The 10,917-nt window shown below is 34.1% G+C and overlaps 1 protein-coding gene across 2 annotated transcripts; it reads right to left on the reverse strand.

Moving 5' to 3' along the window:
* Window positions 1–6,865: 6,865 nt before the first annotated feature.
* LOC111919375 (G-box-binding factor 1) lies at window positions 6,866–10,453 on the reverse strand. Of its 2 annotated transcripts, none has more exons than XM_023914965.3 (11): window positions 10,042–10,453; window positions 9,261–9,439; window positions 9,093–9,179; window positions 8,917–9,006; window positions 8,635–8,816; window positions 8,477–8,531; window positions 8,322–8,370; window positions 8,018–8,205; window positions 7,501–7,578; window positions 7,293–7,418; window positions 6,866–7,197 (listed from the first exon to the last, which is right to left on the reverse strand). In XM_023914965.3, the coding sequence occupies exons 2-11, from the start codon at window positions 9,360–9,362 to the stop codon at window positions 7,135–7,137; spliced, it is 1,020 nt and encodes a 339-aa protein (XP_023770733.1). In that variant the 5' UTR covers window positions 9,363–9,439; window positions 10,042–10,453; the 3' UTR covers window positions 6,866–7,134. The 2 variants fall into 2 exon arrangements, with proteins under 2 accessions (XP_023770733.1, XP_023770732.1); XM_023914964.3 differs by having other exon boundaries at window positions 7,501–7,581.
* Window positions 10,454–10,917: the final 464 nt, after the last annotated feature.

The raw sequence follows: 10,917 nt of genomic DNA on the forward strand, positions 1-10,917 counted from the left end.
ATATAAAAGAAATATAAAATAATAAGTGTGATCATATGTTATTTTATGTTGTCCATTTTTATATTAGGTGTTATAACACTAAAAATATGACTATAATGATAAGGTAGACATTTTAAATGTGATAACATGTAATAACATATTGTCCCTGTATTTCGAGATCAAAGTTTTTGAAAAGTAAACAATTAATTTAAGTTAAAAATGTGCTAAGTTTATCTTAAATTTAGGAAAATATAATGGGCCTATAATACACCATCATTGACTTACATTTATCCATGAGGCTAATATGGCATCCATATGTATTTAAAAAAAAACTATTATTATTATTATTATTATTATTATTATTATTATTATTATTATTAAACCTAATAAACCATACCCAAGTTTATGTTGTGATCCAGAGTTGAACATAGGAAAAAAAAAAGAGAGAATAAGAGAATAGAGAAAATACACAATGTATTTTATATTTCAAAGTTTAATAGAAATATACGTAACGTCTTAAAATTAAGACCAAAATTTTTTTATTTTTAAATTAATAAAACTATTATCCAAAATATCATCATAAAACCATGGTGGAACAAAGTGTATCAGAGTAATCATAAAATGCGAAATGAGGTGGTGTGCACTGTAATCGTTTTGGGCTCTTCCCATTCGAACCAGAAGTATCTAAAATATAATTAAAAACTGTGAGCACAAAGCTTAGTGAGTTCTCAAAAATTCCACATACCATACATAATAAACACATAATGGGCCCCATCCGGCATCTAGCCCCGCTTGATATACAGATCTGTCAGTCAACGGGCCCCGCTTGTATACATATAACAAATAAACACATAAACACATACCACATGCTGTGACAACCCAAAAAATCTCGTTAGTTTTAACGTCGAAATTAAGCACGTCAAAAATTAGCCAAATTTATCCCAAAAATATTTTTGACCGGATTTAAACCCGTTGGAATATTTTAAATAATATTCGTCAAGCGAACCAATATTAAGGAGGTATAATTTTAAAATTTGCCATGTTTAACGGTAGTCGTGAAAAACCCCGTTCGCGGTTGGTGTCGGGTGAACCCCCAACCAGGCCATAAACTCCACCTTATATAAGGGTTGAGTGGGTTTCATCCCAACCTTTTTCCCACCTTAGACACTTTCTCTCTCTACTTTCTCTCTCTACAAATCGGGTTTTAGTCAAAAATCGCCCCTTCGAGCTTTAAATCGGTAAGTTAACCTTCCTAGCTTGTTGTTTAGCTCATTTGACTTGCAAATTCATGGCTTAAACATCCAAAAACCCCCAAGAACAAGAGTTTACGGTCTTGGGAGCATCCCAAAACCGTAAACACCTTGAAAGAGGGTTTTGGTGCCCAAAAACCCCTCCAAACCACTTCTAATGCTTAGCAATGACTTAGGGGCTTACATGAAAGGACTTAGAACACCAAAATTTTAACATATGGGGAGTAAACATGATTTTATGGTCTAATAAAATTCTTGGACCGTAAACCCATCTTCAAGGACCATAAACACCTTTTAAGGTGTTAAATTGCCCCTTAAACACCTCCAAAAGCTTCTATGAGCTTCAATGAGTGTATAGAACCTTATATTCCTTCATGAAATGCACCAAAACATACATAAGTGAGTCACACTTGAGTTTACGGCCCAAGAACATTCTTGGACCGTAAACACCCTTTCTTAGACCATAAACACCCCCAAAGGGTGTTAAAGTGCCCTTAATACTTTGTATGGCTTAGAATTGGACCTAGAACTTTGTATGCTTAACCTACAACCACCAAAACACATGATTCATGGACTAACATGAGTTTACTGCCGTAAACTCATGTGTTTAAGGTAGTAAACTCCCCAAGAACACCTTCATAGACCGTAAACACCTTTCCAAGGTGTTTAAGTGCCTTTAACACCTTCCTATGATCATATAAGTGACTAGAACCTTGCCTACATAGCCTAGAACCACCAAAGCACAAAAGAAATGGACTAACATGAGTTTACTACCGTAAACTCATGTGTTTACGGCCGTAAACTCCTCAAGGAGTGGTCAATGGACCATAAACTCCCTATTGTGTCCATTTTGAGCCCCAATCACTTCCTTAGCCCTTGATTCGACTCTAGCATGATTCTATGAGTGAGTTAAGACCTTTAAACATCCCATGACACCACTACCATGAGTTTACGGCCGTAAACTCATGGGGGAAGTGGTCTTGAAACCGTAAACACCCATAAGGGCCATCATTTGAAGAGTAAACTCCAATGTGAGTCCATACACACCTTCTATGCAACCCTTGGTACTTCTAGCACTTGTAGCAGAGTGTTTTTATGTAGTAAGACATCCTTACTTGCTTAATTTAGTAATTAAATGACTAATTAGATACTTAAATGTATCATTACATGTTAAATAGGATTCGAGTGTGTGGTCAAGTCCTCACTTGACACTTAGCATCCTATACCGTTCATTCATCTGAAACACCAACGTCAGGTGAGTTCATACCCCTGAATTAACCTTTTAAATGTTTTTACATGCTTTCATGGGGGGGGGGGGGGGAATACAAGTTAAAACATGCTAGTTATCATATCAATCATATGTGATTGATAACCCGCATGCAAAAGGATTTATCACACTTTCAGCTGTTTTACCAAGTATAATACTATAGGTGGTTTTCCAAAACGTCTTCACTTGTTTAAATCTTTTCTCAAATTGTCTCTCGTGCTGTATGTTTTACTTCAAAACCAGTTACAGCAGTATTTTAAACAAAGGTTTTCTTTACTTATATTGTTTTATCAAAATTTATATTCAAAACGTGTTTATGAACGATTTTCAAAGCTTGTTTTACATAACTATATCAAGTCGTAAATTCTTATTTTTAAAGGTTTTCCAAAAGTTTACCAAAGTTTTTTTCTATACTTCTATACTTCTGCTTCATTAAATGCATGCCTGTACTTGTATAGTTATATAAATAATGTTTAAAAGACTTAGGAAGGCTAGTTCGCTCTATTTCCTTTTCCTCGTTTGGATGTGGTCTGGTGGGTATCGGATATCCGTCCGAAGGTCGTTTAATCATTAATTATATATCATGTATACATGTATAGACATAAAGGTTTCCATCGGCTAGTTCATGTTCCTTGGGTAGCAAGGGCATCCTCTCACTCGTCACTCATAGATGAGGGACACTAGTAACTATTATAGGAATAGTTAGGAAGCTCTATTTACTCCTTCTAGTACGCGAATTCCAAAGGAGTCAGTTCAGTTGTGAGTCTCTATCGTTAGTCCAACACTTACATCAGAAATTCACTATACGAGATGCATCTTCAGGACACGGATTTCCCCGTTGTCATGTTGGTAACCAGAGTCTCCTGTAGGGAGAGCGGGCATTGTGTGTATAGATCTATACGGGGCTGACACTCCCACACCCTGACTGCTAGATACGGTCCACAACCTACCAAGCCAAGGGGTGACAAATGCCACATTTATTCCGACGCTTGCAGGGCGTCAAGTACTCTAGTGTCAATCAGTATGGTTACGAGTATCTCCATGTTTACCTTATAATTCATGGCCTTAAGGTAACGAGAATTTAACACTGTATTCTTGAAACAACCCACTTAATATTTCCCTTTGTTTCAGACCTTGCTAGCTATATCTTTCATTTGATACTGTCTGGGGTCTGTGTTTCTTTGTTTTAGACCTTGCTAGTTGTATCTTTCATTTGATACTGTCTGGGGTCTGTGTTTCTTTGTTTTAGACTTTGCTAGCCGTATCGTACATTTGATACCGTCTGGGGTCTGTGTTTCCTTTTGTTAGACTAAGTTAGGCGTATCATTCATTCGATACTCTCCTGGAGTCTATGATTTCTTTTGCCTTAATCAGCAGTATTTTCTGCTGAGGCATATGTTATTTTCCCCTAATATTTTTACTAGTGATATCCTCCTACTTTCATTAAAAATCAAATACCGTATTTTGGTAATGATAGTATTTCGGGGAAAATTACTTTTTAAAACATAACTCTGTCGAGTCTTAGTAGAAGACTGCTTTTATTTAGAAAATATAGGATTTTCTGGAAAGGACTCTAATACACCATAGATTCTAAACTACTACTTTTTATAAAGTTATTTTGAATAAAATGCTTACTTACACAAATGACACTAAATACTTATGAACTCAGCAGCATTTATAAAAATGCTGATACTCGCTTTCAAAATAACTTATATTCTCAGGTCAGTGATAGATAGGTACATCCCAGGAGCTTTTGGCGAAGTAAGCCTAGTATCAAGCTGCACCTATATTATTACTTGTATTACTTTGATGTTGCTATGAATTGTAACTTATGTAAAACTATTACTATTAATGTAATGGTTGTTGTACTTTGATTACTATACTGCATATGTTGTGATACTTGACATGACGTCATTCACCCCAGAACGTTTCCGCCGTTCCGGTTTTGGGGTGTGACACATGCAATAATCACAAAGATAAATAGCATACAGAATGGTCATTAGGTCGCGCCCAGAAAATAATATTTTAGCAATTAAGCCGTTCTGAAATCCAACAACCTTATGCGCTATGCAACCCTTCAAAGCAGATTCTCCGTACTGTAAGTAGTAGAGTAGTAATAATATTTTTATGTGATTTATATCGCATAAAAATAATGATTTTGTTTGTATAAACAAAACATTTAGACACATACACACACTAACATGGTGTGTCATGTCCGTATCAAGTTAAAACTTAAATGGGTAGAGGTAGCTTGACCCTAACCCGACCGATTCGATTACTATGTCGTGTCAACTCGTTTATTGTCGTATCATGTTGGTATGTTTAAGGTTTAGACCTTGTAAATATGTCTTGTTGTACTAGATTGCAACACTAAATAATTAGAGAGAGTAGGAGTTTGAGATGTGGAGAAAAAATGAAAAAAAAAAATAAAGGAGTAGTAGTTTGGGAGACGGATAGACAAAATGCAATAAGGGAAAGTTGGCCAGTGAAATTATGGAGTATGAGATACTAATTAAAAATTGAAAAATTAAAAAATAAGTATTGACTGAGACCGTTAATTTAGTGGTTTTCACATGATAAAAAGACTCAAACAAAAATTTTCTTTTTCAATTGGTTTTCGGCATGTCAAATTCACCTAAAAGATTAAAAGAAGTTGCATATAAATAAACACAACATTTTCGTGTTGAAAGTTTGGACCCTATCATTACTCTTTTAATTTGTGCGTCGTGTCTTGTCAACCTATTTAGTAGAATCAATTGAAAGCTCTTACTTAAACCCATTTATTTGCGTATGAGGTTCGTGTCTATTTTGAATCATGTCGAGAATTATCACCCCATATATGGTTGGTGGTGGTGGCTAAAGGGGAGCCGTTTGTGCGTTTGGTGTTTGTTTGTGGATGAAAGAGATATGGTTATGGTAGATTTGTTGGTTGCATTCTATGGTGTCGACTTAATGAACAAAAATTGGTTTTAAGTCAGTGAAGGAGGCAGAGTCAAAGTAAAGGGGTATCTCAAAAAAAATTGCGTAATATACAATAAAAAAAATAAAAAAAATAAATAAAAAAAATAAAACAGCTATTTCATTAGGCATAAAGTTCAACTTTCATGACAAAGTTACGTTTTAAAGTTCACATCTTCGCTCTTTCATTTTACGAAAGCAAACAAGCAGTCTTATCATTCACAAGTAACCATTCATAAAATTGTCACCTATTTTATTATGCAAATCGGTCTTCAATAACTTCATTGTAGAAAAACACTATTCAACGGTTGTGGTTGCGACGGACAAAACCAAAGTTAATTTTAATAATCTATAAACCAAAGGGAAAGAGAGATGCTTTCTAGTTTCCACAAACAAGCGAGAGAAGTCCGCAATTCCCTTCATGTTGAAAATTTTCAACACAATGCATAAAAATTAAATTTCAATTAACCTAACAATAAATAATAGGATTGAGTTTTTTTTGTACTTACATGTTTCATTTTGCACTAATCACTAATTACTCCCCACCGGGGGATTTCGCCGAAAAAATCCACGGCAGCATGCAAATCGCCAACAGAAAGAAGGGAGGCCGAAGGCAACAACATGTGTGAGACGTGAGTTGCAGTGGAGTTGGGAGATCGTCGATTAGTTTGCCGAGTTGCAGATGTCCGATTTTTCATAATTATTGGGCTAAATTTTGTATATCATTAAACTAATTTTGTGTTGGGCATTTGGTCAATTGGGTTTAACAAGTTTGGACTAGTTTGTCTTTGCATTTACAATTTAGAAATAACCTAAAAAAATATTTTATGGTAGCCCAAATTATTTTCCAGGATATCACCGCAACATAAACAAAAATTTTCCGTAAAAAGTCACTCCTGAATTTTTTTTGAGGAGCATGAGGGTTCTATATCAAATCCGCTTATGTTATAAGTTTGATGTACTAAAAATAAGTTTGCTGAACAAAAAAGATGTACAAACAGTTTAAAACAATACAATTAAAAACGTCATATCGTCTCCAAAGTCTAAACTTCCAAATTTCCAATAGAGCGAGGTGATAAAAAAGAATATATATATATATATATATATATATATATATATATATATATATATATATATATATATATATATATATATATATATATATATATATATATATATATATATATATATATATATATATATATATATATATATATTTCATGTTTTCAAGCTAACATAACAAAAAATCAACTTCAATACCTCGTTTTTCCATATTAATTTAACATCAACTTCCACACAAGAAACATTGACCTACATCATGACCAATTTATAACAACTAGTCTTTTGAAAAATACCTCGTTTGCATAATTTTTGTACACTTTTTTTATGCAAAAAATCATATCAAAAGAACTGAAATTAAACCCCATCTGTTCCATTACAACATTCAACCACATAACACTTGTACATCAAGCTTTCTACGTCTGTTTGAAGTATGAATGAACGATATAAAACAGTAACTTATAAATTTTTTAAAAAAAATTACAACTTACAGTTACATGTATATGAAGAAAAGTAGAAAAAACACAACATATTAGTCTCTCTCACGTCAGTTGAAAAGATTTAGTCCTAATTTTATAACTTTAATCACTAACTTTTTTTTTCGCTATATCTCTCTCTTTCTCAACTGTTTCCTTCATCAAGCTTCGACACTGCCTCTGGTCCACAAAACCTGGTCAACTCATCCTGGTCAAAGTCAAACAGTAAATCATTTTATTCTTTTTTCTTTTTTTAATTATTTGTTAAGCTAATAATTTAAAAAAAAAAAAAAAGAAAGAAACCTTTATGGAATTATTTTCAGAAGTAAGCTTCTGACATTCTTCAGAGAGCCTCTGAAGCTCATCTCTTAGTGTATGATTTTCACTGGTCAGCGCCTCGACTCTCGTCTGTAACTCTTCGCATTCCGCCTGCCCAAACAACGGAATCAGAAAAGAAACGGAATGGAATTGATCATTCCGACGGTGGAATTAGATTTTGTCATTTTGATACCTGTTTGCGCAATCTTGATCTCCTGGCTGACTCACGGTTAGACTGCTTCCTCTTTTGTCTCTTCAGTTCACGCTCGTCCTGCTGATGTCATAAGTCATAAAATCATAAATTCATTAATTAATATTTTTATAACTTTCGAGTAAATTACACAAATGGTCCCTATGGTTTTGGGTAATTTGCATGTTTGGTCCCCAACTTATTTTTTTAACTCAGAAGGTCCCTACTGTTTGTTTTTGTTGCGCGCTTGGTCTCTGTCTAACCTAAAAAGACTATTTTACCCTTGATTTTTTAATTTATTTAAATAAACCTACCCCACTTTATTTAAATAAATGAAAAAATCAAGGGCAAAATAGTCTTTTTAGGTAGGACAGGGACCACACACGCAAGAAAAACAAATAGTAGGCACCTTCCGAGTAATAAGTTAGGGACCAAATGTGCAAATTACCCCAAACCATAGGGACCATTTGTGTAATTTACTCTATCTTATAACAAGAAAAGGAAATTCATTTATTCACACCTGAACCCACTGATCAGGCATCATGGGAGGCGGCACCACCCCACGAGACACACCGGGTCGCATTTTGATGGCGGTGTTTCCGGCGGCCGGATTCCACAAATCCATTCCCATGTTTAGATTGGTGCCTGGAATTGAAGCTACAGGATTCCCGGGAACCGGTGTCTGTATATTGTTATTCTGTGCATTTGCTGAAAATAGCAACATACTTTCATATTAACTTATTATTAAAAAAAAAAGTAATTTTTTTTTTGAATTTAATTATTTATATAAATGGAAGTGAAAATGTGTAGAACTACGGAATTACCATCTGCAAGCATCTGATTGAAGCTTCCTTTCTTGCCTCCAGAAAATTCCTGTATATATTTGTGTATTAATTAATAATTATAATTATCATACCTTCAAAAAAAATTCTTATTTAAAAAAAAAAAAAGAATTATTAAGAGTTTCTGAGATATGTACATTTTGGTCATTTTCATCACTTCCATCTGAAGAACCATCGCTTCCACTATCAGCACTGTTTAGTTCAAATTTCAAAAATTACAATAATTTAAAAAACAAGGGTATTTTTGGCATAACAAATGAAAACTTCGAATAAAAAAAATAGAAAATTAAAAAACCTTTGGGTGGCGCCTCCATCATTCCCTGAACTTGATGCTGCTTTTCCACTCTCTCCAGTTCTAACACCAACATTTCCATTTCCAGAAATACCCTTTGACTTTTTATTAGTAGTAGTTGACCTTTCTTTTCCTTCATACGCCTTTGCTTCCATTTCTGTGTTTGGTGGAGCAGTAGTTGGAGTCTGTAAGAACAAAATTCAATAATCATAAATAACACATAAAAGATTAAAAGGCAAAAAAATAAAAAAGAAAAAGAAAAAAGAAAAAAGAAATTATGAATACCATAGGCATATTAGGATGAGCATAAACTCCAGCTGGTGGATATAAAGCTGGATATGGAACTGGAGTTCCATATGGTGACATCATAGGATGCTGAAATAAATCAAAACATTTTCCAATCATTAATTTCTACAAGAATCCAATAAGATCTTTGAATTTTGCCACATCATCATCATCACCTGGCCTCCCCACATGTATGGATGAGGAGTTGGAGAAGCAACAGTTGAAGCAAAAAAAGGTGGAGTTCCTCCAGCACCATAATAAGCCTAAACATGAAAATTGCAAAGCCACAATAAGAATCTTGTAACAAAAAGTTTAAAACTTTAAATCAAAAATTTAAATCATGCCTGCATTGAGTTTGACCAGTCAGCATATGAAGGTGGAGGTGTTTCCTGAGTTGGAGCAGGTTTGGAATGCTTAGCAGGTGAGTTATCTTCTCCAGCCCCCATGAATTTACAGGGAAAAACTCAATATGCAGAGTCTGAAAGTTAGATTTGTGTGTAACTGTGTTTCCTTGAAATATTATCTACAAGAACATTGAGAGATTAAAGATTTGTTCAGGTTAGGTATTAATGAAAGGTGTTTAATGATTTGTAATCCATACAGCAATTCCTATGCAGCAATCATAAGTTCATAACTGTGATTTATCTTAACAAATATGGAATTAAGCTTTCTATACTGCAATTTCCTTCCATCAACTACAAAATCGTTCCCTTTCAGACTGAATAAATCCTTCTAAGCTTTTTTTTTTTTTTTTACCAAAAATAGGGGAAGCAGAATATTCAGATAAAATGATTTCATTCTCTTTGTCTTAAAGTCTACACATGTCATGTAAGAACCCAAAACCCTACCTACACTTGCAGCCTCAACAAAAAAAAAATTACAAAAATAACTGAAGAACAAATAGTCTGAGCGATTTCAAGGAAAAGCCCCAAATTATTATCAGATCTGGCTTCTTAATTTAAACAATTGTTCACAAAAAGCGTAAAACAATCGCGAGTATCTGTTTATTCTTGATAAGATAAGATACATAATTACCCGAAAACTAATCGGGATGTTTGTGTTTTTATGTGTGTCGACATGCGAATATAGAGGAAGCTTAAATTTAGAGAGAGGAGAGAGACTGACTTGTTTCAGCCGCCGGCTTCGGAAGAGATGCTAATCCGACTAGGATCAAGCAAATCCAGTAAACATGGCAGCTTTTAATACAAAATTCCAGAGCTTTGGAAGAAATTCAACAGCTGAGATTTGAGAAAGAAGGATTCCCTCTTCTATTTGGTATATCGAAAAAAACAACTCTGAAATTCGAAAGTAGCCAAAAGGAGACAGGTCGTTTACTTGCTTACAAGCTGCTTGATGCGTAGGGGAGAAGCGGAGGCGGAGGCGGAGGCGGAGGCCGGGGAGGAGGGAGAGACCACCGTGAGAGAATGGCAGTGCGGTGGTTGAGGGTAGGGTTAGAGGGATGACATGTGAGGGTGAGGAGGGATCCAGCTGTTAAAAGGGGAGTGGATAGAGAGGCATGACAAGGCAATTACGTTTTGTTGATGACTGGGAGCTTTTAAAGTATTAAAAAGGATAATTTATTTTAGAGATATTAGCATTTACTTCCCCTCATTTAATCTTATTTGCATTTCACGCCATATTCTTAATGTTTGGTGTTAAATCTTTTAATTTGAGAAAAACAGGTTAATTCTAACTTTTTTATTATTTTCTTTTTTTAAGATTTAAGTAAAAATTAGAAGGTTTTTATAAGTTGTCATGAAATGTTTGCAGTTATTATATGCAAAATCATAAAATAGACTGCAAAAGATGATATGGGTGAGAAATGATAATATAAGAAATTCTTCACATGTTTTATTTTTTTTTTCTTACTTAGAGAATTTTTTTATGAAAAAATGGAACAATACCACAACAATCTATACTATGTTGTAAGTTTTTTATTCGTTTTATTTAATTTTTTACATTTTTGATGTTGTATACGATTTATTCCTAGAGAAAATATAT

Source organism: Lactuca sativa, chromosome 3 (assembly GCF_002870075.4).
Source record: "Lactuca sativa cultivar Salinas chromosome 3, Lsat_Salinas_v11, whole genome shotgun sequence".
NCBI lineage: Eukaryota > Viridiplantae > Streptophyta > Magnoliopsida > Asterales > Asteraceae > Lactuca > Lactuca sativa.

Coding starts and splice junctions, on each gene's coding strand:
- LOC111919375 (XM_023914964.3), bottom strand. CDS start 9,362: ATGGGGGCTGGAGAAGATAACTCACCTGCTAAGCATTCCAAACCTGCT. Junction 8,817..8,916: donor CTCATCCTAATATGCCTATG/GTATTCATAATT, acceptor TTGTTCTTACAG/ACTCCAACTACTGCTCCACC. Junction 8,532..8,634: donor GATGGAGGCGCCACCCAAAG/GTTTTTTAATTT, acceptor TGAACTAAACAG/TGCTGATAGTGGAAGCGATG.